Source organism: Rhinopithecus roxellana, chromosome 4 (genome assembly GCF_007565055.1).
Source record: "Rhinopithecus roxellana isolate Shanxi Qingling chromosome 4, ASM756505v1, whole genome shotgun sequence".
NCBI lineage: Eukaryota > Metazoa > Chordata > Mammalia > Primates > Cercopithecidae > Rhinopithecus > Rhinopithecus roxellana.
In genome coordinates, this window is record NC_044552.1 from 150,994,207 (window position 1) to 151,020,514 (window position 26,308).

The 26,308-nt window shown below is 46.3% G+C and overlaps 1 protein-coding gene across 4 annotated transcripts; it reads right to left on the reverse strand.

The window, feature by feature from the left end:
• Nucleotides 1-26,308, reverse strand: CCR6 (C-C motif chemokine receptor 6). 4 transcript variants are annotated; one of them, XM_030928594.1, is made up of 4 exons: nucleotides 26,046-26,308; nucleotides 14,458-14,542; nucleotides 1,521-1,625; nucleotides 1-1,424 (listed from the first exon to the last, which is right to left on the reverse strand). In XM_030928594.1, exons 3-4 carry the CDS (start codon nucleotides 1,527-1,529, stop codon nucleotides 309-311), a joined length of 1,125 nt encoding a protein of 374 aa, XP_030784454.1. In that variant the 5' UTR covers nucleotides 1,530-1,625; nucleotides 14,458-14,542; nucleotides 26,046-26,308; the 3' UTR covers nucleotides 1-308. The 4 variants fall into 4 exon arrangements, with proteins under 4 accessions (XP_030784454.1, XP_030784455.1, XP_010354877.2 ...); XM_030928595.1 differs by having other exon boundaries at nucleotides 14,458-14,562; XM_010356575.2 differs by lacking the exon at nucleotides 14,458-14,542.

The following is a 26,308-nucleotide window of genomic DNA, read 5'->3' on the forward strand; positions in this document are numbered from 1 at the left end:
TTTACATTTGTCAACAATTCACTTGAATTCAGCATTTCCCAAAGGCTGTTTTGTGAAACGCGGGGCAGATATATACCCTAGAGCTACAGAACATTCCTCGTCAAGCGTGCTGGAAAATGCTGGCTATCAGAGACCACCCCACCTTGAAGAGATCACACAGCCCATGAGCATGTTCAGTTTCGCAGGAGAGACGCTTGCTTAATTTTGCTTAATTCCCACATTTTCCATGCATATTTGGCCATAGACTTTTTTTTGCGTAACATCTATGAGTATGTTTCACACATGCCTTAGGGAGACTCAGCTTCCCATCACATAGTGAAGGACGACGCATTGTCGTTATCTGCGGTCTCACTGGTCTGCCGAGAAATGTTTTCTGAGTACCTCCCGGCACAGGAGAAGCCCGAGGACTTGTACTTCCTTCTCACACACCACAGGTCCTTCATGATCTTCAGAAAGTAGTTTCTGAACTTCTGCCCAATAAAAGCATAGAGCACAGGGTTCAGGCAGCAGTGCAGGAAAGCCAGGACTTCTGTGACAGTTCTTGTATAGCCAAGTCGCTTTTCGTTCTGGCAGGATCGGTTCATATTACCCAAATTTGCAGCCGTCACAAGCAGGACCATGTTATGAGGAATCTGACAAGCCAGAAACACAAGCACCACTGCTATGATTACACGGATGGCTTTGTGCCTTTTAGAATTCTGAGCTTGCACCAAGGTTTTGACAATGAACATGTAACAAAATATCATGAACATCAAAGGGATAAAGAAACCGAAGAGTAGCTCAAGCCCCAACATCAGCAGCTTCCACCTGATGGGCTCCGAGACGGTCTGGTACTTGGGTTCACAGACATCGCTGCCTTGGATGGTGTATTTCTGGTTGAAGATAAAAGTTGAGCTGGAGATGATGACTGACACTCCCCACACAATAAGGCAGATGACTTTGCTGCGCAGCAGCGTTCTGTATCGGAGCCGGAACGACTTCGTGGCCTGTACAATGGCGATGTACCGGTCCATGCTAATGCAAGTCAGGAGCAGCATCCCGCAGTTAAAGTTGATGGCATAGATGCCTTTCATCAACTTGCACGTGGCATTGCTGAAAACCCACGCACCGGTGGCGTGACTCACTGCCCAGAATGGGAGAGTAAGAACAAAGAGGATGTCTGCAATGGCCATGTTCAACAGATAGACGTCTGTCATAGACCTGGCCTTCTTATAAAAAGCAAAAGTGATCACCACCAGAATATTCCCCAGGAGGCCAAAGACACAGATCAAGGAGTAGGCAATCGGTACAAATAGCCTGGCGAACTGCCTGACCTCCTTCAAGGAGCACAGTAACATTTCAGAATCAACTGAGTAATATGAAGTATTGACTGACACAAAATAATCTTCACTGGAGTCGAAAACATCGCTGAAATTCATTGATTCCTGGAAAGGAAACAAAGACAGAGTTAGCAGCAGTGCAATGTTCAAGTAGCCACAAAGAACCCAAATTATACTCCTTGCCAAAAATAAAGAGCTTACCCCGCTCATTGTGGGCAAAAAAATGCAGGCTGGATGTAGAAAAAGGAGGGTATGGTTCAGGCCCTTCAGCTCACAGGCAGTGGTAGCAGGAAAGTGGAATTGATTCTAGGAAGGAAAGAAGGCAGAAGGCACTACAGTTAACACAGGTATCCCTGGAGAGCCAGACACTTAAGTGACCAGCATTCCATCTCATATGAACAGAGTGTACAGCACACTATTTTACATACAAATATTTATTGAGAATAGGCATCAACAACCTCTTTCTGTAAAGGGCCAGAGAGTACATATTTTAGGCTTTGCAGGCCATTTGGTCTCTGTCACAGCTCCTCAAATCTGCCTTTGGAGCTTGAAAGCATCTACGATTACATAACTGAACTGGCCTCGCCGGGCTCGGTTGGCTAGAGGCTATAATTTGCCAACCCTTTATCTACAGTTTAAATAAGGTGCTCTCAGAAATCCACAAGTTTGATCTACACAAAAATCTTTATGCAAAATTTAAAAACATTCAACAAATAGAAGTGTGAATGTGCATAGAAAATGTATAATTCATAGTCCTGGGCTTTCAATCGTTCACAATATATGTCAGTGATGTTCACCCCAGTGGGCATCTGAGAATCTCCAGTAGAATTTAAAGTTTGACTATGAGTGCCGTTCTCAAGACACACTGAACAAGCTGCTCCAGCCTGGGAAGGTGCTGGAGAGGAATGCACCTGCTTCTCCACAGCCGCAGACCTTTCCAGTAGACATTCCAGGTCACAAGCATGAATCTGCTGTGGCAGAGGCATCCTAATTATCAGAAATCCAAGTGCCGGAGGAAAGGTGGAGGCTGGCACAGTTAGGAAAGGCTTCCTGGAGGAGGAGGCTCCAATCAGGGTCCTTGGAGAATGGCGAGGCTGGGGGCCAGTGATTGACAGAGAAGGGCCATGTCCTTCAGGTGACCAGCTCATCTCAGACCGAAGAGCAGTCCTGAGTCATGACCCCTTTATGTCTGTGAAACAGCTGAGCAACTAGCCTGGCCGAATCAACTGGATTGTTAGGGAACAATGGAGTATACGATGTGCTGGGAACAACAACAGTGGCAGTGCGTGGGTCCATATGGAGGATGCCACGTGCCGGCAATGCCAGCAGTGGCCGTGCATGGGTCCAGGTTGAAGAAGTTTAGCAGGAGACCAGGAAGAGCTGGAGCGGTTGTGGAGGGCCTGAGGACGAAGGGCTTTGAAATCCACCATTTGAAGCAAACTTAAAAAGAAAGAAAAACTCTTCGCCGTTCTCAGGCTCACTCCTGCTTTCCAGCACTGTCCCTCGTCCTGTTTATTAACACCCCCTGGACACCCCCCAGTAACATCTATGGCCTGAAATGCTCTGATATTAATGTTGGATGTGCTTCCCAGCCAATCGCCCATCTTCCTCCTCTTTTCCCTGCTCTCGCACCACGTGGGCCTGGCCACGCCAAGCAGGAGAAGCTAGGGAAGCACAGCCCAAGGTGCACAGGCGGAGAAGGTAGAACTCCCCTCCTCGCCCCCACACTGTACCATATCAGTCCTCACTTACGAGTCCACATGGATACTGACCTTTTGGAGAGGAAGCCCATGTAACACAAAGTTCACCCTAAATTATTTTCCAAACCTATTTCTTCCACAATTTTGATTCTCATTTCATTGTTTACTCCACCCCATTCCTTCCCTGGTGCCTGGAGTCACAACTCAGAGATCAATTCTTCACTGCCCCTCAGTCACTGCTTTGGACCTAAAAAGCTGGAGGAAGGCATGGAGTCACCTCTGCACTTTTGTAATCCCAAAAGGTATACAGTTGGGTGCTTTAGAGTATGCAGAAGAAGCATAATATAGACCCCTGTGTTGCAAAAGCACGTGAAGCGATAATCATATCAATCCCAAGAAGCACAGCAATCAGAACACCACTGCTAAACCTCAGCTTCCAGCCACAGTGGATTAACAGAGACCAAAGGCACCCCGCTGCATTAAACAACCAGAAAAACCTGCAAAATGTAACAACAATTTTCAGACCTTGGCACTGGGCATCACGAGATTATGGCTCCTGGCAGGAGGAAACCAAATACAGTGAGAAATGGTACACGTTCTTTCTAAGCTGCAGAGCATGGCAGGGGTGGAGGGCATGGGAGGTGAAATATACAATATGCAAAATAAAATACACCAATTGGAGTTAGCATTTGGATGTTAAAACTATATATATACACACATATATCATATATAATGTATGTAATAGTATCAATAATTATATATATAATTGTATCATAAAATGTAAAATAGTTATGGATCGATCTAACAAAATTTATGAGAGATTCATATGCTAAAAACTACAAAACATTGTTGGGAGAAATTGAATAAGACCTAAATTAATGGAGAAATTTATCATGTTCAATTTTCAATGACTCATTTCATGTTCAAATTTATCAATGATTCAATTTCAAGATATCATTTCTCCCCAAATCGATCTGTAGATACAACATAAACTAAATCAAAATTATGGTAGGGTTTTTTTTTAAGAAATTGACAGGCCAATTCCAAAATTTATATAGGAATTCAAGGAAATTAAAATAGTGAAAACAATATTTTGAAAAAGATAAAAAAATTGGAGGACTCACACTACCCAATCTCGAAGCTGACAAGGAAGCTACACTAAGTGTGACAGTGTTGGATTTCTGAAAGGACAGATACATAAATCGGTGGAACAGAACAGAGTCCAGACATAGACCCACATATAGATGGCAGACTGATTTTTAACTTAGGTGCCAAGGTAACTCCATGGGAAAAGAACAGTCTTCAATAACTGGTCCTGGAATGACATGAACAAAAAGTTGATCCTTACTGCTTATCTCACACCATTTGCAAAAGGTAACTCAAGTGAGTTATAAATCTAAATGTGAGCGCTAAAGCATAAAACATCTGGAAGGAAAAACGGGAGAAAATCTTTGTGAACCTGGAAAAAGAAATTTCTTATATAAATTGCAAACAGAATGAACTGTAAAAACATTGATAAATTGTACTTGATTGTACAAAATGTAAAGTTCCTGCTGTTTGAAAGACACTCAAGAAAATGAAAAAAATATATATTGAATACAAAAAAGTATTTTAAAACTTATGTCTGATAATAAGTTATATCCAGAATATACAAATAATTTTTACAACTCCCTATCAAAAACATAAACAAGTCAATAAGAAACAGGGGGAAATGTGAACAGGCAATTCACCAAAGAAAATACATGGATGGCAAATACACACACAAAAAAGACGCTCAATGCCATTAATCATAAGGAAAATGCAAATTAAAACCACAATGAAGGCTGGGCGCAGTGGCTCAGGACTGTAATCCCAGCAATTTGGGAGGCCGAGGTAGATGGACCACTTAAGTCCAGGAGTTCGAGACCAGTCTGGCCAACATGGTGAAACCCCATCTTTACTAAAAATACAAAAATTAGCCAGGTGTGATGGCATGCACCTGTAATCCCAGCTACTCAGGAGGCTGAGGCAGGAGAATCACTTGAACCCAGGAGGCAGAGGTTGCAGTGAGCTGAGATCACACCACTGCAGTCCAGCCTGGGTGACAGAGAGAGACTCCATCTGAAACACATACACACAGAGAGAGAGAGAGAGAGAGAGAGAGAGAGAGAGAGAGAGAGAGAGAGAGAGACAGAGAGAGATCCCATTTCACACCTACTGGAAGGACTGCGATTAAACAGGGGGCAGGAAGCTGGGAGAGGACATGGTGCATCTGGGGCTCTCACATTTTGTTGGTGGGACTGCAAGATCACACAGCCACTCCAAGGAGACAGTGGGGTCCTTTCTTGCACAGCTGAACATGCATCCACCATAGGAACCTGCAACCAACTCCTACATGTCTACCCAAGAGACATGGGAGGATTAACACTGGAACATTCCCAGCAGGTTTATTCTTAACCGTCCCAAACTGAAAAAGACCCAAATGTCTGTCAACTGGTGAGCAGATGACCAAGTTGAAGTGTATCCATACAATAGAATATACTACTCAACCATGAAAAGGAACGGGGGACTAATGCATGCTCCAGTGGGGGTGACTCAAAACCTTCGCTTGGTAACAAATCCAGACAGAAGAGACCATGCACTGCACCATTCAATCCCTAAAATTTCTAGAAAAGATAAAATAACAGTGGCAGGAATGAAATCAGGGATTGTCATCGGGACGGGAAGAAGGGATTGGCTGGGGTTGGGCGGCACAAGGGGCTTTTGTGGGGGCAGAAATGTCCTCTGTCCTGATTGTGGGGGTGGCACATGGCTGTGTGCCCTTGTCAAGACATGTTGAATTGTACCCTTCAATCGGTGACATTTATTGCATATAAATTAGCCTCAATAAAGTTAATTTAAAAATACCTGCATACTCTTCCATGCAAATGTGTTGGAACAGACCGTGCCATAAACAGTCAAAGCAAGGATCTGCTGCTGAGCACTGAGGGCTTATGGGAGGTTCTGGGGCAAGAAGAGCTTTTGGGGACTCCTTAAGGACTGAGGTGAGGACGGTGGGAAGGAGTGGGCAGTGTGGGTGGAAGGCAGGGGCTTGGGGACAGCAGGGGAGACCTGGAGAACAAGGGAGCAGGGGCTGTGGGAAGCAGCCGCTGGAGGTTGGACAGATGCCAGGCCAAGGCGGGGTCAGTGGCACAGGCTCCCAGGTGAGTGGGGCTGGGACGGGACAGGAGGGAGTGACCTCCCCATCACGTGGAGGCTGAGTTGATGATGACGGGAAGGGCAGCAGGGGCCAAAAAGAGAGGGACGACCCAGCACGCCATGCACTCAATACTCAACGGGGCCCCCATTTAAGGTAAATATTTGTTTAACGGCACCGTGACACACAGTATTTTCTGAATTTAAGTTTAACTCTGTTCAACAAATGTTTATGAACTGTCTACTGAGGAGAGGCATTGAAGCACAGAGATGAATCACACATACTTGAGCTTCAAAAGGTTGCCGGGTAAACAAATAATTACAAAACAGTGCCAGGCTAGAATAGAAAGCCAGCATGGGGAAGCCTGTGTGATGGAGCCCTGTCAGCAGAAGGAGTCGGGACGGGGCCCAGAGAGAGGGGATCCAGAGGGATAGGGGTCCCAGAAGGAGGGGTCCCAAAGGGAGGGGGTCCAGAGGGAAGGGGAGTCCTAGAGGGAGAGGTCCCAGAGGGAGGGAGTCAGAGGGAGGGTGGTCCCAGAGGGAGGAGTCCCGGAGGCCGGGGGACCCGGAGGGAGGGTCCCTGAGAGAAGGAGGCCCGGAGGGAGCCAGATACACAGACCACAGGGCAGGAAGTTCCCAGCAGAGATATGAGAAGCTGGCCTACTCTGTCCTGTTCATAAGGCACTACTTTAATTTCCTTTCATTTATTCTCATTTCAGAATAAGTCAATGAACCAAAATTTATAAATTCCGTATCTCTTAGGATGGTGTTATGCACCTGTTAGGTATAAACAATGTACAATTCTAGATAATGACAAATTTAATGTTACTGTGGTTAAGAATCAGGATTCTCAATGAAAAAGACGGTTGTCAAGTTTACTTGTATGCCAGCCACAGTCATTGGAAATGATTCGGCCTGTGCCTGCCCCAACCCACCGTTTTCACAGGAAAAATTGTGTGAATTGTTTTAAGGAAATTGTGTGGGTGACAGATCGGCATGGGTGTCACCTCAACATGTAAAGAATCCTGTTCACAACTTGCTCCATCGTCTCAAATCTCAGGCAGCAGTCACCAGCAGCTTGGAGAAACAGGCTGCAGATTTCCTATTAAGGAAACTTTGATGGTGAAGACAGTAAGAAATTTTTTTAGTAGATATTTATGTTCCTTCTTTAATGAACTGACAACAAGATACCCTGTTATCTACCAGTGGCAGATGAGAGATGCAGGGAAATGTGCTAAGTCCTGGTGAACCAGTGAACCCACCCTTGCAAAGCAGCCAACTGCAGCACGTCTCATGCTGTCTCTTTGAGGTTCAGCACTTCCTATCTCACACGTGGTCCCCATGATGACCATTCTCACCAGATCTCACTGTGATGTCATTAAATCACATGTAAAATACATTCAGCTCAACTGATTCTTAAAGTGTAATTTTCTTGTCTTTGGAATTTAGATATTTCCCAAACAAGTGGGCAGAGAAATACTTCTAGAGCTTCTGTAGGACATACTGTTCTTTGCAGGAGTTTCAGGGGCTCTAAGGAAAAGTCATCTAATGACACACTTTAGAAATGTCATTTGACTCAATTTGTTTTTGCAGTTGAGAGGCTTCTTTTCCAATATTCAGCTGCCTCAAGTAAAATGTCGATTATTGCTGTCCCAGTAACTCATTGGCACCCCCCATCTGAAGGTTAGCCTCTCACAGGACTTGTGAATCCTTTCGGGCCCCTGGGGTACCCTGCAGGGCACGTACACTACAGCATGACACCAAATGAGAGACTCATCATGTCACATCCCCTGAGTGTCTCCTTCACCAGGAAGGTATGCCTCGTTGGCTGAGCTTTATCACATCTTCTGAAAACAAGAGAAAGCAGAATTTCTTGATTCCTGTTTTGCACCTCTCTACTCTTTTTTTTTTTTTAATCATTTCAAAGATATTCAGAGAATGTTGCAGTGAAGTTGTCTGACTCCAGTGAATGGTGCCTGTGAAGTCCAGGAGCACAGAGCTGGAGCAAGGAAGCTCAAAACCCATTTGCAGAGAGAAAGAAGACGAATGCCTCCGACTGAGGTAAAATGCTGGGTGTTGTTGGTTCCCAGCAGGGTGCTGAGGGCATTCTAAGCCAGTGCAGGAGCGTCTGGTTTGGAAGTGGTGAGCCCTTGGGGGTCCGCGTGGGTTTGGTGATACTCAGTCTTCTCACACTGATTTCCAAGCCGTGGTGGTCACAGTCACTAAACTGCAGATCAGGGAGGTGTTACAGACATTGAACACTTACGATAAAATCTGAAACTTAGAAGCAATCAAGAAGAGGAACCATGATCCAGGTGCAAGTACAATTAGGTGGCATGCTAGGTGTCTGGACAATCGGCTCTGTGATACCACTTTGCTGGCAGGCTGGCACAAGGCCCTACTGACATTGCACTGATCTCAGCCTTCAGCTGTGTCCTGCCCATTGCTTCTATTGATGAGAGAAGCAAAAAGAGAAGAGGCAAGTTCATTAGGTCTAAAAACGTCAAGAAGCCTAAAAAGATAATTAATATATTGGATGACAGAATCAACATACAAATATTCTGGACAGAATCAAGCAATGGGTAAATCTAATGTGGTAAAATTCAGTAGGGAAAATAGAAGCTTCTCCACTTAGATTTACATAAGCAGGCTGGGTGCGTTGGCTCACACCTGTAATCCCAGCACTTTGGGAGGCCAAGGCAGGCGGATCACTTGAGGTCAGGAGTTTGAGACCAGCATGGCAAACATGGTGAAACCCTGTCTCTACCAAAAATATAAAAAAATAGCTAGGTGTGGTGGTGCACGCCTGTAATCCCAGCTACTCAGGAGGCTGAAGCAAGAGAATCACTTGAACCCGGGAGACGGAGTTGCAAAGAGCTGAGATCGTGCCACTGCACTCCAGCCTGAACGACAGAGCTAGACTCCTTATCAGAAATAAAAAATAAAAATACAAAAATAAATAAGCAACTACACAGATATAAAATGAAAATGCAGCAGCAGCAAAAGTCTTAAGAATTTTATTTGCTAGTAAGCTCACCAAGAGATTGGTGAATCAGTACTGTGTGGCCACAGACATGCAGCCAGCCGGAAAGCCAGCCAGCTCTGCTCATCTCTGGATACTCTCCTCCCTGGTCACTAAGGCTTTCCCACCCAATAATAGATACAGAGTGCGGAGGCTCCTAACACAGGGGACAGCACTTGTCGGCAGAATCATGGCCCCATGTCACGCTTGTGGTTAGCAGAATCATGGCCCCATGCCCAGGCCCTGACGCAGGCACCAGAACCTCTACATGTGTTGCCTTACACAGCAAAAGGGACTTTGCATGCAATGAAGCTAAAGATCTAAGGGCCTGGAGGTAGGCAGAGATCATGCTGGATTATCTCGTTGGACCCACTGCAATCATGAGTCCCTAGAGGTGAAGAGTCCTTCTCCCCGGAGATGGGAGAAGAAAAGATTCAGAGGTGAGAGTTGCAGACAGAAGAGGGGACCACAAGCTGAGCCATGTGGTTGCCCCGAGAAGCTAAAAAGGCCCTCTGCTGACAGCCAAGAGTGAATATGAGGATCTCAGTCCTACAGTCACAAAGCATTGAACTCTGCCCATGATTGGATTGGGCGAGGACCAGATCTCCTTGTAAACATGCAAATAGTACTTACTAGGGGAAAGAAGCCTGGGAGCCCCTATCTAAAAGTGCAGAATAGCTGGACACAGTGGCTCGCACCTGTAATCCCAGAACGTTGGGAGGCTGAGGTGGGTGGATCACTTGAGGCCAGGAGTTCGAGAACAGCTCAGCCAACATGGGATGCATCTCTCTGCCTAGTGTTTTTGTTCTTGAATCATTAGTAAAGTTTGACATTAGGTAAGATCTATAGATCCTATGGATGTCTGCTTCAAAGATTCAAATCCTTGCATTAACACAATCTCTGTGTTATTCTAATGCACACTTCAATTTAGGAACTGTTGTTTCTTGGAGAATTCAAGCATCCAGCATCTAAAAGTGAGTTCCAAGAGATGCTCTGGGTAGAAAGAAGGGAGGGAGACAGACAGGGGTGGGAAATGATTTCTCTGTAGCTGGTATATTAAGACATAAATAAGATGCTAACTACATCCTTCCCTGGTTTATTCCTATTAGAGCTTGTTTATCAATGGTCCTTCAGAGCCCTGCTGGAATAACTCAGTATTTCCCAAACATTCTCACTCACAGAACCTTTTCAGTTCCTGTTCTTTGGAAACACTTTGGGAAATGTTTGAGGCCAGGAGTTCCAAGCTGCAGTGTGCGATCATCATGTCTGTGAATGGCCAGGGTACTCCAGCCTGGGCAACACAGCAAGACCTCATCTCTTTTAAAAAAGGTGGTTTATTTATATGATGATATAAATCATATAATCTGACTATATAATCTATATTATCACATATGTATGATTATATAAACCATATAATCAATAAGTTGACTGTATTAGTCTGTTCTGACGCTGCTAATAAAGACATACTTGAGACTGAGTAACTTATAAAGGAAAGAGGTTTAATTGACTCACAGTTCAGCATGGCTGGGAAGGCCTCAGGAAACTGACAATCACATCAGAAGGGGACGCAAACACATCCTTCTTCACATGATGGCAGGAAGGAGAAGAATGAGCCCAGCAAAGGGGGAAGCCCCCTGTGAAACCATCAGATCTCATGAGAACTCACTATCACGAGAACAGGATACCACCCCGTGATTCAATTATCTCCACCTGGTCGCTCCCATGACACGTGGGGATTATGGGAACTGCAATTCAAGATGAGATGGATGGGGACACAGCCAAAGCATAACACTGACCTAGAGGACTCTTCGTTCATTCATCCAAAGACAGGTCTGAGCAGCTCCTAGGGGCCAATCCCTGTTCAAGGCAACAACAGAGGGAAACGAGAAGATGGCTACATGCACCCACCACCTGACTGCAGCAGCTCACAGGCCCCCCAGGGCTGGCATCACCTGACCCAGGGAATGTGGCAAAGGGTGCCACCAAGGCAAACACAGGAGGAATCGTTAGACAGTGTGCTGGTCCCCACAGCAGCCTCTGAGTTGAAGTGCCTCCATTCCCCTAGCAATTGCATGAAACAAAATCGTGCAGGCCTCACATCTGATTGATTCTCTTCTCATTGTGGACATATGTTAGACTTAGAAATAAACTTGTCTTAAAAGATATTTTAATGGCTTTTTCTCCCCTTACTTAGAGGCAAATAATGATAAGCTATACTTTAATAGGTATTTTGTATTTTAGGCTTGAAATCATATAAATAAACCACGTTTTTTTAGAGATGGAGTCTTGCTATGTTGCCCAGGCTATAGTGCAGTGACCATTCACAGGCACGATAATAGCACACTGCAGCCTCAAACTCCTGGCCTCTAGCTATCCTACCACCTCAGCCTCTAGAGTAGCTGGGACAACAAGCCACCACCCTGCTCATTTACATGAAATGCAAATGTACTAACATCTCATGAAGATTAAATATATGCACATGGTAAGTAATAACTTAGCCTCTGAATTTCAATTTTAACACTTCAAAGATCTTGTTATCACACATTTTTAAAAGTGTTACTTTAGGAAAAACTTAATTCCAGAATAATATTTCTAACATAGCATTTAAAAAGGTTACTTCAATTTTTATTGCAATAAAGTAATGTGGCTTCCTAGTACAATTTTTATTATGTATAATATGCAAGAGAGTATCTCAGAAAGCAATCATTAATTTATTAGTTCATTTAGAAATGAAAAGAATACCTAATTATACGTTCTGCTAAAAAGCAGAACCAGTGGAAAGAGGGAGGGGCCGCCCCCACCATAGGATTTAAGGCTGTGTTCAGTTCTCCAAACACAGCCACACTCATCTCCCCCTGGCCTTCCACAGTGCCTCTACCTTTTATGTTTTTGGACTTTGAGGGCATTGGGAGAGCTCTAATCACAGGCAAATGGCCCCAGAAGAGGTGGGTAGCCGCAGCCACACTCTCAGGGAGACCAGTACTGGGGCTGGCTCTGTGGTGGTAGCAAAGAGAGAGGGCCAGTGAGAGCTGTAGGGGGGGTGCTCCCCAACAGGAGCAGAGGTTGGGGGAACCAAGCAACAGACCGACTGCCATTGTTCATCCCTTTGGCCAACGACAGACTGTGCCCAAGAAAATTCAGTATGGGGAAAACGTTAGTAATAGTTATCAAAATATTACTGGTAATAAAAACTGTGTTAACTTATAATTTAAAAACATTTACTAACTAGCTTAACAATGTGCTAAAATTAAGTTGTCTGGCAGTTTTAAATTTGTGCTTACTTTCATAAAGAGTATTGGCCCTGCAAAACAAGGAGCAAGAACTAAATAAGAGTATGTGTGTATGTGTGCATATGTGTGTGTGTATGTGTGTGTGTATGTGTATATGCATGTGTGCATTTGTGCAGTGTGCATATGCCTGCATATATACATGTGTTTACATCATGTATGCATATATGCATGTGTGTATATAGATGTGTGCATGTGTGTATACAGGTGTATGTGTGTGTTTGCATGTGTGTGCATGGGCGTATATTGGTGCCTGCATGTATACATACATGTGTGTATACATGCATGTGTGTGCAGTATGTGTATAACTCTGTGTGTGAACATATGGATGTGAGTGTATGTATATATGCACGCATATGTGTATGTGTGTGTTTGTGTGTGTGTGTGCATATGCTGTAAATTAAGTTCTAGTTACCTGCTGGGCATTAAAATCACTGGTTTACAGCTGTTTATCGCTTTTAACCTCACAAAACCCTTTAAGGTAGACATCATACCCATTTTACAGATAGTGAGCCTGTAGCTTCTCTAGGACTGTGAGCACTGGTGAGACTTTCATTATTGTCTCTTACCCGCCTTTCTAATTCACTTTGCCACCAGCAGGTCTTAGTGAAATGCCACAGAATTCCCACAAGATCTTAAATAATGTATTTATTTTAAAACATCTTATTGATATCAGAGTTTCACAAACTATAATGGTAGGTGTTCAATACATGTATGTTCTCTAAGTTTATCTGAATCACGGGCACACCACATTTTATACTTTTTTAGATAAGCACCAGTGGAGCTGAAACTCTAGACTGGCTTCCTTCTGCTTTTGAATGAGGGTGGCTAAGCAGGAGACCAGGAGGTTTGATTTTTTTTTTTGTTTTCCCCCGGTAATTTGTTTATTAAGCTTCTGTGGGTTTTTTTTTTTTTCAGTTCCTTTTATTTATTTGGAAGTTTGCTTTTATGTTTTCTGTTTCATTTGTAGAAATTACATCTTTAAGCATTTAAAGAATAGCTTTAGTTATGGCCTTGCATTTTTGTTTTTCTTTGTAACGCTGATCTCTATTATATCTATGCCTTGCTGCTAAGTGGACTTTGGAGCTGATCTCCAGCTGGAGTGCAGTGGTGTGATCTCGGCTCACTGCAACCTCCGCCTCCCAAGTTCCAGTGATTCTCCTGCCTCAGCCTCCCGAGTAGCTGGGATTACAGGCACACGCCACAATGTCTGGCTAATTTTTGTATTTTTAGTAGAGACGGGGTTTCACCATGTTGGCCAGGCTGTTCTCAAACTGCTGACCTCAGGTGATCCACTCAGCTCGGCCTCCCAAAGTGCTGGGATTACAGGTGTGAGCCACTGCACCTAGCCTGGCTCCTTTTAATGTCACTGTGTATTATTTTCTGGTCATAAGATACTGGCTTCATAATCACAGTGGCATTGGCAGCCCTCATGAGAGCTTTGCAACTGAGACTTGTTGAAATTTCCACCTTTTCAGTTTCTCTTAACCACCCTCACAAACTCCTTCCTGCTCGATCTTAGGCTGCCTTGGCTGCCCACTCATCAGCCTTCATTGCATAAATGACTTACTGCCTCCAAAATATTTCTTAGCTTAATATTTTGTTTTCCAAAATCTTTTAGCGTATTAGATCAAGTAAAGAATCACATTCCTCTCCAGACTGATGCCCTGAGGATATCTCCTGTATGAGGAGCAAGTACCCAGATCATCACCCAAGCTCCTGTGCAGGGAGCGAGTATGAAATCCCTTACTATCCACTTAGAGGAAAAGTGGGCTTCCTAAAACCGCAAAGTCAATGCTTCCAGGAAAGGAGGTCTGCATCATTAAGCATAAACACGGCCAATATGCCAGCATTCTGGAAGATTAATGGGTAAAACAGTCCCATTCCTATCAGACTAGGGGATCAAAGAAGTTACATTTTTGAAAGAAAAGTTTCAGGGGCCTTGGCATGCTCACCTCACGCAGTACTCTGATCCACTCCCTTCAGCCTCACTCCGAGCCCCACAATCTGATGACTCCAGGTCCCCAATGTGATGACCATCTGTCAATAAGATGCAGCTTCTAGCGTTCATTAAGAAAAAAGCTGTGAGCTACTAGAATTGCCCAAAAGCAAGTTCTGGATTGCCACTTCCTATTGAAAAGTAACGCCTATTTGCCCAAATGCGAATGGTTAACCATGTATATCCTGTAGGGTATTGAGTAATCGTAGGATCCCTGAAATCAAAGTCCAACCCATGGTAAAGTGGTAAGAAAGAGGGAGGCGTTGTAGCTCCCCAGAGGAAGACAGCCTTTGTGTGGTTTTCAATTTGCAGCAATGAGTTTGTACCCAAACTTTCATACTCCTTTACCTGATTATCTCCTGGAAGCAAGGAGTGTCTGCAAGCCGACTGGGAAGATTCGGGAATGTTTGGAAGAGGCCGTGTGAGTTAAAGAGCTGGGTCGGGAGCACTTTTGTTTGGAGTCAGTCAGTCCTGGCTCCACCTCGAAAGCTGTGCAGCCACAGAAGGGCCACTGAGCCCCGGCAAGCCTCGGTTTCCTCTTTTAGAAGAAAGACCATGACAGCTCTAACCTCAGAAGGTTCCAAGAAATAGCCAGGCCCATCCACGGAAGCCCAGGAACAGCGCCTGGAGGAGAGGTGGTTCTCCATGCATATCAGCTATTATTACCAGATACTTTGAGACCAGCAGATGAGCCCCTCAATCAAAAGTGGGACACCTAATCTTCATGTGGCACAGAGACATAATCTCTGGGGGACAATGGGGGTCACTGCCCCGTCATTAGACATATCAAGAAAAACAGCTGACGACAGTCACTCAGAAATTTATTTTTAGATGCAAGTGATTAAAACAATAGAAAAGAACCCATGAATCATAAGGTTATTTACACCTGGGTTGTTGTGAACCACATCTCAGGAAATAACAAAAGTTTTACAGACTAGAGGTTCATGATCAATTCGCAGCCAGGCTGATGGACTCACACTTTCTCCACCTCCCAGTGCACTGTGCCTCCCCACCCCAGGCTGCCCATGAGGCCCCACTGCCTGCTGCCCAGATCTGCTCTGTCTTGACCACACCTTATCCAGGTCTCTCCTTCCTGCAGAGCCCTGAGCTCCACGTCCCCAAGCCTGAGCGAGCCTGAGAAGCTGGAGTGCACCCCTTGTCATCTCTCCGGAGAGCCAGCTGGACACAGCAGGACCTGTGTTCTGCTCATCCCCACTCACTGGCCATTTTCCTGGGCTTGTACAGGGTCTCCTCCAAAGACCCTGCTGGCCCCGGTGGCTCCTCCTTACTGGATAAAAGAAGGGCCTTTTCTATTTGAAGCACCTGCAGACCCATAGTCATGGGGTCCTCTTGCTTCCATCATCCCTTTCCCTGACTTACAACAATCCTTCCAAACAAAGCCTCTCCTGACTAAGTCCTGGCTGTTTTCCTCTAACAGAGCTCACAACTTCCTTCACCCTGGGTGACCTGTCCCTCCTCCATCTGAGAGGAGCCCAGGAGCGCTGTGCCCCAGTAGTTCACCCCAACCCGAAACCTGCTGATTATTGGATGGGGAACAAAGCAAGACCCTCCCCTCTGATCTTCCAACCCCTCCCCTGCTACCTCAGCTCCATCCCCTTCTCCTCACTTCCAGCATCTCCCCTGAGGCTTCTGCTTCCTGTAGAAGGGCTGCCCATAGGAGAAAGAAACAGGCTGCCAGGGAACACACCCCCACTGCGTTCTCAGGTGCCCTCTAACACTGCCCTTGGATGGTCTTGCTTAGTGTGAAGGTAAGAAAGTAAGCCCTTTTATAGATGATTAGCCCTGGCAATGCCTGCCTGGAAAGAAAAGAAAGAAAATGAAAAACAGATTGGACTTTGCAGGAGACCAAAAATGAACATTAGTTAAGCAGAAATGTAACGTGTTGAACAAAACTGCGTTGTGTGGCCACACAGAGGGTGAGGGACCCAGGAGGCCCAATGACACCCCCTTCCTTGCAGAGCAGAGAGATTCACTGCCACTATGGGGGCCCCTTCAGTTAGACTGCACAGAGGCAGGGATCTGGAGGTCTCTAAGAGCGGCCTCCTCCCTGCGACACCCTCCCTGCCCCAGAAAGGAAGGCAGTGGATGGAGATTGGGACCCTGCTGCTGACTGGCTCCCAGCCTGGACCAGTTGCCTTTTCTTTGAGAGCTGAGGCAGATGCACCACGTGTCACTGACGTCTGCAATGCTTCTCATGTCCTTTACCCCATATTCCTTCTGTAGTTCCAAGTCAAATCCAAATTATATGTCACCCTGAGAAAGCTGAGACCCATTTGGTTTTTATCTCTCTAAAAATGTCCCCATATTAAAGATCCTCTTAGATCTCACTCTTATTGAAACTTCCTCAAGTTTAAAATCACACTGTTCATTTGCATAGACACTGTGAGGCACATGAAAGGCGAGGAACGTGGTTTACAGTCACATGTTTCATAACGATAATTTTCCAGACAGAAAATTCCACAGCAACGTCAAAAGTTCATTCCGAACAAAAGCCAGGGACAGTTTGGTAAATTCAGATAATAGTCATAAGGAGTTGCTTTAAAACTCACATTGAGGCATTTCTAGGAAAGCCATCTGCCTCTGGCTACAACCCTACAGAGGACACTGTGTATGGTTCAGAATGGGTCACCATGATCATTTCTCCTTGTGATTGCCTTTAATTCACAAACAGGCCCTGCACACACTGGAGGCCACAGCACACACACTGGAGGCCATGGCACACCACGTTGTGGACATTGGTCATCTGGGTGTCAGTCATCTTTTGAAATTATCAGCAAAGTTGAAAAGACAGTAAATGCTTTGTTAACCCCTAAAGTAACACTCTATACAGACTTTGAGGAAGTCAATGTGGTGAGCTGGTTGGGAATTCTTGCTGAGATACCAGGCAACAGCAGTGTCCCACGTGCCAGCCACATGGGGGAGCCCCCCAGCCCAGTCGAGCCTTCAGATGACATGGCTCCCACCCATTCTCTGATGGTACCTACAGTGGGGGCCCCAACTGAGAAGCACTCAGCCGAGCCCAGTTGACCCCCAGAGCCACAAGACATTGTAAATAAATCACTGTTAAAACCACCGTGACTCAAGGTGGTGGCTAAGCAACAATGGATAAGCGGGGCAGCTTTCTACTCTCATTGTGTGCACAAAACTTCTGAAGTAATGAACATGTTTTTAAAATAAAAAAAAACAAATTAAAATAAAAGCCTCATTTGTTTGTTTTTAAAAACCCTCCCCAGGAAAGACTAGAGTGAGCACAGGTGCTGGGAGTGGAGGGACAGGAAGAAGAAATCTACAACAGTGACAGCGGGCAGGCAGCCACAGGCTCACACACATTGCAGATCACCGAGCCCAGCAGTGCTTGGATCTGTGTTATGTGGTTTGGATTTATATCTTTTTCTCAACAATAAAGTAAAAAAAGGCTACTTAACAAATTATGTCAGCAAATTATCTAGTAGGGACAAAAACACATTTTATAGGAGGAAGTACAAGCTGTGCTGACACCTTGAATTTTGGAGTTTACAAAGATGTCAAAAGGTGTATCCTTCAATGCTCACTGCATATGCTAATACATTCGGGCCTGGGGAGACACTCTGTGTTATTCTACCCCACAAAGTAGCTGACCTGAAAATTACTCTCCCAAATAGCCAGGAGAACACCTGTTATAAATTATTTTTCAGATACAAATCATTTTTTCACATAATTACTGCATGTAGCACACAAGGTACAGAAATAGTTAAAAGTGTGCCATTTACTTCCCACCTTTCAGGAGTTCATGTTGTTGGAAAGTTGAGGCCTAAATACATGACAATACAAGCAACATGTGATGCACAGAGAGTCTGTGTGTGATGGATCCGTGAAGAAATGCCACTGGGAGAGTCCAGTTCACAGGAGGGAGCACACAGGAGCCCCTTCAGCTCCAGCCTCCTGGACTTCAGGCTCTTTGTGAAGGGCTGGTACTCAACCAGGAAGGTGACTCGGATCTGACCAGGTAGGCAGGGGGAGGAAGGCAATTTGGGGACAAACAGCATGAGCCTGGGTGGGGAGGCAGAAAGGCACCAAGGTGGAGAGCAGTGAGGACAGGTGGGGGCACCAGCCCTCAGTGGGGAGCCAGGGAGGGTGACTGCAGGACCAGAATGCTGGCGACAATGCAAAGACACAGATGTCCGTGGGCCGTAGAGGGACGGGGAGCAAGTTTACAGTAGGGAGAAGAGCAGGGCACAGGGCAGGTTCACCCTCCTCCTGGCGGCAGCCCTGCCCAACATCACAGAGCAGGGAAGGGAGCCGGGACCACGGGCGTCCAACACGTGGGGCTGACCCTCGCCATTTCACCTGTTCGGTTTCATTAATCCTCCCTACAGGCCCAGGGGCCCTGAGCTTGTCATAGTCCTCCCTAAGTGACAGATGAGAAAACTGAAACTCGGAGGAGAAACACAGCTTCTTCAAGTTCATACGCCAATAAGTTGAGCAGCCAATCTCAAAGCCATGTCATCTGATCCGAAAGTTCATACCTTTCTGGGATACATGTGAAGAGAAAATGATTTGGGTAGATGTTTTGGAAAATATCAGTAAGGAACAAGCAGAAGGGGAATCCAAATGATGCCAAATTTTACATCGGGACAGATATGTGGAAATCAAACTGAAAACTTACTTTTTGTTTACTAATTTATTTCTACACAGAAGAACAGTTACAGAAACTGGTCTAAGAGGGAAGAAAACGGATGTCATTTGAAGTACCTGGAATGTGAAGAGATTGATGTCTCGTATAACTGAAAATTCTTGGAGATTCTTGACATGACTTTAGATTCATGTCAAGAATCGAAAGTCACTTTTCAGGTTAACCTCTAGATGTCTGTCTCCTAATCAATGCATAAGGATTTTAGATTTGTAAATGATTTATGCGAAGATCAAGGACAAAGTTTAAGCTTCACACGGCATTAGGTGCACAGTGACAGCTTTGTGACGATGATGATTGTGGTGGTGGTGGAGATGGGGGTGGAAGTTACCACTACTGTGTCATAAAGAGGGGCTTAGCAAGAGATGCAGGGACAGTCTCGCATGGAGAGGTTGTAATGAAACTCAGAGATGCAGATGCAACCGCTGGGAAGTTGGGCTCATGTTTACAAAGCAGAAGGACAGATTGAAGTCGGAAAAGAGACACTTCAGAAGCGGCCAGAGGATAGGTCCTAAAATATCAGTACAGTGTCTTTAAAGAAAAAAAAAAAAACCCTACAGAGTGAAGAATTTGAGGACTGAAAACTGACCTGTGTGTTTCATCACTACTGTTCTCAGTGCTCTTTGAGACAAAATCTCTTTAAGAATGTCCGAGTGAAAGCTTAACTAAAGGGTTTAAGAAGGAAGAATACATTGAAGGAATAGAGACCACAGGGGTGGAAAATGTTTAAGGACTGACAGGGAGACTCAAAAAAGAGAACAGAGGTATGGTGAGGAGCAAACACAGGTGAAACGTTATTTCGTTAACTGTGAAAACAAGCAGGTAACGCCTTCCATTTCCCTCAACCCAGATCTCTCCAACACTCTTCTGATGAAAGATGCAGCTGTGGTAGGCAGAGATGCAGAGGCAGTGGTGGGCAGGGATGCAGGGACTGTGGTGGGGAGGAATGTGGGGACGGTGGTGGGGAGGGATGCAGAGACTGGTGGGGAGGGATGAGGGGACTGTGGTGGGCAGAAATGCAGGGACTGTGGTAGGGAGGGATGTAGGGACTGTGGTGGGGAGGGATGTGGGGATGGTGGTAGGAAGGGATGCACAGACTGGTGGGGAGGGATGCGGGGACGGTGGTGGGGAGGGATGTGGCGACTGTGGTGGGGAGGGATGCAGGGACTGTGGTGGGTAGAAATTCAGGGACTGTGTTAGGGAGGGATGCAGAGACTGTGGTGGGGAGAGATCCAGGGACTGTGGCGAAGAGGGATGCGGGGACTGTGATGGGGAGGGATGCAGGGCCTGTGGTGGGCAGGGATAAAGAGGTTGTGGTGGGAGAGGGGATAAAGAGGCTGTGGTGGTCGGAGATGCAGCAGTATTCTCGGACACTTTCCATCTGAGCACCCAGAGCTCTGGTTTTCTAAGAAGGTTTTGTGCTCAGCCCTCGAGAACAGCGCAGAGGTGGACAGGAATCGGTGACGGATGATGGACAGCCCTCTGGCCACAGGAGGACAACAGAAGTCATCCTCCACCCACCACGGGAGGGTAGGGAACCCTCACCCATGGGACGGGTCAGCATCTCCTGCAGCATTATCCTCCTAGCTCTTCCTGTTGGACTCCCAGGATTAGGGGGCCAACCCTCCCAGTTTTCCAGAGACTTCCCGGAGAGTAGAAACGTCTGTGCTAAAATCAGGACAGTGCTGCCACAGCAGGAAGGCCAACTGCTCTGGGGCTAATAGAAGTGCAGGCGTCCAGGATTGGGAGGCGGTCGCCCTTCTCTTCTGCAATGGCTAGGATACCCCTGGGTGCCTCTCTGCTAACGGGTGGCATAGGCGTGAAGCCCGGACACCTGAGAAAGCAAGAGAGTCAGTGGAAATGAGGGGCGGCGTGGAGCGGGAGACCGCAGGAGCGGCTGCCGTTGGTGTGTGCAGGGTGCCTGCAGGGAGAAATAGCAGCTCTACTCTCAGTTGAAGCAAAAGAAAAACTCTGGCCAAAAGCCATGCAGGTGGGAGGAGGTGGCTTGGGCTGGGAGGAGGGAGGACACACTTCCCCGCATGGATCTGCTGCGCTGTGGGCTGAGACGAGGCCTCAGAGAAAGGCCCAGCTGCCTCTTGTGCCAAAGGAAAGGGTGTCAAGCCAGAAAGGTCAATTTGATCTAAAACAGAAAGCGTCCGGGGTGCTGGAGAGACAGAATTCCCAAGAGGGAGCGAGGACAGGCAGGCCCCTATGAAAGACTCCAGAGACTCTGGAGAGTTCAGGGAGGAGACGGCGGCATAAGAAAGCGCTCCGTCCTGCTCCAGGACAACCTCGGGAATGTTCTCCAGAGACAGAGCGAGGAGTTCAGCTTTGTCTCTCATGATCTCTTCTGGCAGTGGGACCCTGGAGCTTTTCAAGAAAGGAGACACAACAACAACGCCCATCCACGCCTGCTGGTGTGCTCCCTCCTGGTGGCAGCTACGGCTTCAGAAATGAATTCCACCTAACCAGTACTCATTCGCTTTATAATGCCTGAGGATCTTTGAACTAGGAGGACAATGGGGAGCTCTTCGGAGCACCCTCCTTGAAAAATTTTCTTTGAGGTCTCAAATCTAAACTTCCAACCCTGACCATGACATTCTAGATACAGCCTCAGTTTTGCAAAATTTTAGCAATAAAAGTGAGAAACTGACACAAGTATGAGAAGAGACATGAAAATCATAATGGTGTTTGTATAAAGAGGTAGAAATATAAGAAAGGTAATAATTACAAATTTCTCTTTGTGCTTTCATTTAATAACAAAATAAGTTGGTTGTATAATGAAACCGAATTTCTAAGGAATGCAAAAGGACTAATTACAGTGACTATTATGGATATCACTAATTTTCACCGCTGGAAAAATAACACCTTCTAGATGTTTCCAGATACACTATCGTCTGAGTGCTGCCGTAGTCACAATTTCTTTCTGTGTTAGTTTCCAGAACAGTGTACAATACTATTTTGCCTCAAGTGAGATATAGAAAATGGGGGAAAGACACTAGGTTTTTGGACAAGGCACCCTGCTTAAACACCAGGAGTGTGGAAAAAGACTTATTGTTGAAATAACAAGACTTTATGATTAGTGAAATAGCTCTCAGCAGCTCTAAAACCGACTTCCAGCAGAATCAGGTTTCCTCTGACTTACTTAAAAATCTCGCAATCGTATTCCACAAAGTTTTGTTCGACTGCCAGAAAGGACAGGTCCACTCACAGAATGAGGACCGCAGAAAGCCTCCTTTGCCATTCTGCAACATCTAGAGCGTGCTGGGCACTGGGGACTGGCTGGCGCACTCTCTGACCCGCCAGCCAACTCCTGGGTGGACCAGTGAGACCCCCACCCAGCGTCTGAGGAGTGGGCAGCACAGCCCCCGTTAGCCCGCCGCTGTCTTGGCGACGTATGTGGGAGGAGACAGATTCTTTACAGAACCTGAAAAGACTCATTCTGACAAAAAGATCAAAGGAAAATGACTGATTTTATTACATAGTCATTTAATTACACTCACAAGGCTGATTTTTCGATTTACTAAAACATCTGTTTGTGTACCAGAAAGAAATCTGAAAGCCACATTCTTTTTAAGTTGGGGACCTCCTATCGAATGATCTTGCCATTGGATAATCACACACATTTATGTATCTAAAGCCTCCTCCCTTGGATCTGTGAAGACATTCTCGCCTCCAGTCCTCACTGGACACAAATCTAAGGGCCGGGGCCTCCCCTGGGATTCACAGCGCTGCTCAGTGACCCAGATTCAGAGTGCTAATTTCCATTACTGTCTGCCGGGAACAGCCCCACTGACTTATAAACTGCTACAGAAATGAAAAAAGGTGACGTGTGCGCAGTGACATCAGAGCCACAGGCTGGTTACAGCCGCTGTCACAGCAAGCCTCGGCCAGGGAGCTCTGCACAGAGAAGAGGGCCCTGCTCATCTCCATGCCAGGGTTTGAAATTTAGGCCACTCAATGGCAGTAACCCCTCTGAAATATGAAGTGATGCCTCTGGACTGGGGTTTTCTATGCCTAGAGGAAGGATTTCCAAGTGCACTGTGCTAATGAATTGCTTCTCCTTGGGGTTCAAATGCAGGTTCTGATTGGGTAGACCAGGGCTGGGTCCTGCAGTCCTGTGATTCTGAACTCCTCTTGAGGTCTAGCACTGCTCAGAAGACCACCTCCCTCAGGACCAAGAGGGAGCTAGACCTTCTCAGCTAAGTCACGTGATTTATAACCCGTCAAACCTCCATCTCCACCAGCCCCTAGGATCTCAGGCAGCTGGTGTGGCAGGAGGTGGGGACGGCACAGGGAGGATGATGTCTTCATAACGTGAGCCTAATCAAGGGAAGGTGAGGAGGAAGAGACAGAAGCTGCCAGAGAGACCTCCCACACCCAGCTCTTGGTCTCTGGCGCGGGCTGCCGAAGGCCCTGCTTTGCATCTTTTTTTTTTGTAGATGGAGTCTCACTCTGTTGCCCAGGCTGGAGTGCAGTGGCACAATCTCAGCTCACTGCAAGCTCTGCCTCCCGGGTTCACGCCATTCTCCTGCCTCAGCCTCCCGAGTAGCTGGGACTACAGGCGCCTGCCACCATGCCCAGCTAGTTTTTTGTATTTTTAGTAGAGACGGGGTTTCACCATGTTAGCAAGGATGGTCTCAATCTCCTGACCTCGTGATCCGCCTGCCTCGGCCTCCCAAACGCCTGGGATTACAGGCTTGAGCCACCACGCCTGGCCCCTGCTTTGCATCTTGATCCTGTCTGCTGCAATGCGGTTGTCAGAGCCCAGAGCCGCGTCTGTCACGGTTGTGTGATCTGGCCCCTACCCAGGTCATGGCTGGCCAGTCCACCCCACCCCACCCTGACAACCTCTGCTCATAAGATCTCCTGTCTATTTTATCCTGGAACCTCTTCCTTGCCCTGCCCTTTCTCCTTTCTTTGTTCCATTTTCCCTTTCTTCATCTATCAATCTTCTCATTCTACCCCCCAAAATAGGAGCACTTTTAAAAGTAAAGAGGAATGCATGTCTTACCTAGATGCTCCCTCCTCTCTGACAGTCAACTGAACGCTGAAGGATGCACTGGCTGTTTACTGTATTTTACTCAGTAACACAGCAATGTCCAACCAACATTTTGGTCTTGGGGAAGCCTATTCCGAATTAACTTTCAACTGATCATTTTAAACATTTAAAACTTGGGACCTGATGGGTGAAAATATTGCTAAGACATATGATGAGATTCTGGCTGTCTCCAGGGGAGCTGGGCATTGTCCAACCCTGCCTGGGCCCCATTCGTGGAGCTGCTGGGGACGTGTGCTTTCTCATCTGCGGCAGCACACCAAGTTCCACGCTGAGATCCTTCCAATACTTGGAACTACAGTATCGGCTTCCACATTAAATGGGTTCATGTGAGGTCTACTGAGTTGCCCTCTCTGTGTTTTGGGGTTCTTCCAGCCCACCTCTTGACTGCACCTGGCCATCTGCCATTCCTCATCACTTCCAGCATGCCTGACTCCAGCAGGTGACATTCCCCCTGAATGTGCTGCTTCCAATAAGCTCCGGGCTGGGAAAGCAAACAGCCCCCCTTATCAGAACTGCGCCTAAAATAGGAGCCAGTGTATGTGAATGTGCACCTGAGGGTCTCCCCTGGGAGAAAAGCACACCAGGTTTGGGTACAGGCTTTGTGGTATCTATTTTGGGGCAGAGTCTCTTTGGGTTCATTTCCTCTTTCTCAGGCTGCCTTAGAGGTTGATCTTATGAGATAGGAGAGCTCCAGGTAAGTCAGGCCTTAGAGGTTTCAGATGTTTAATTAGGGAAGACATAATGCAAAATTAAAGCAAGTGCCTCTGAGATGGTCACACAAATGGAATCGCAATATTGTTAAATGACATAAATACATTCACCCACAACACAGTGAAACTGATTGTCATTCGTTTATCACTTTCACTTGGGAGACAATGGTATCACTAGAACTCCTTCTGATGCATTGCAGCATCAAGAATTCTCTTGAAGCAGACCCATCCATGTATCCAGGGACACACGTTCCAGACACATCTGTGCATTCCATGGAGCTGGCTCTGGGCTTGTCTGTGTCCCCCCCCACCTCACCCCTACCCCACCTTCGTCAACACGCTGTGGCTCTTTCCTCCTTCCTGGCCTGTCCTCCTCACCTGTGACGCTGCCTGCTGCCCTTGTTCATCCCAACCTCCCCGCACACAGCCAGCCCCTCCACCAAGCCTCGTTCATGTTAGATCCACCAGCACCCCCTGTTCTGCAGCAGCCACAGCCCCCACGGTGAGCTCAAAACCTAAGTTTGGGAGGCATGTTCCATTCTGGTTTGTGGGATCTGCATTTCTTCCTTATAGTTATGGTTCATAGAGATGACTGCTCTTTCAAAGGTGATTGTGGTCTATTAGATCATTTCCAATGTCTCTATACTTCTTTCTCTAGTGCTAGTCAAAAGTGACTTGCAGATGGTATGGAATGTCTTTGTGAGCTAGAAAGAACACAGACTAGGATCAGAAAAATCTGCCTCCCAACCCTCCATAGCCATCTTCTGGCTGTGTGACTTTACCTCCCTAACTCTTTAAAATAGCCCAACACCTACCTGCCAGGATTGTCTTCAGAATTACATAAAATAACACATACCGAAGTCTCTGGAATAGAGCATGTCACATAATAGACTCAACAAAGGTTAGCATCTCTTCTTTCTTTTTGGCATGACTAAAGTAGCCTAAATTAATAAATATTCACAATGCATGACTTGATAACATAAACTTTTGTAATACTCTATTACCTCCAAAGCATAAAACAATTATTGAGACAAAAGAAATACAGTATTTTCTAAATTTCAAGACAAAAGTAAAAAACTTACCAATAAAGAAGAAGCTGTCTGTTCCACAAACCAGCAGCCACAGTTTTTTCTCTTAAATGTCAGACTTTGAAAAGGTTGAGATTTCTGTTCACCAGCGTATACATGCGGGCCCTCTCTTACTGATGACCACAGAGTCCTGGGGACCTTCCTGTGCTCCCAGCCCAGCTCTCCTCTCCGGCCGCACTGCTGCCTCCTTCACCCATACACTGGGTGGTGTGCTGGGCTGCCCTCCTCACCACAAGTTTTATTCCTCAGCACACACT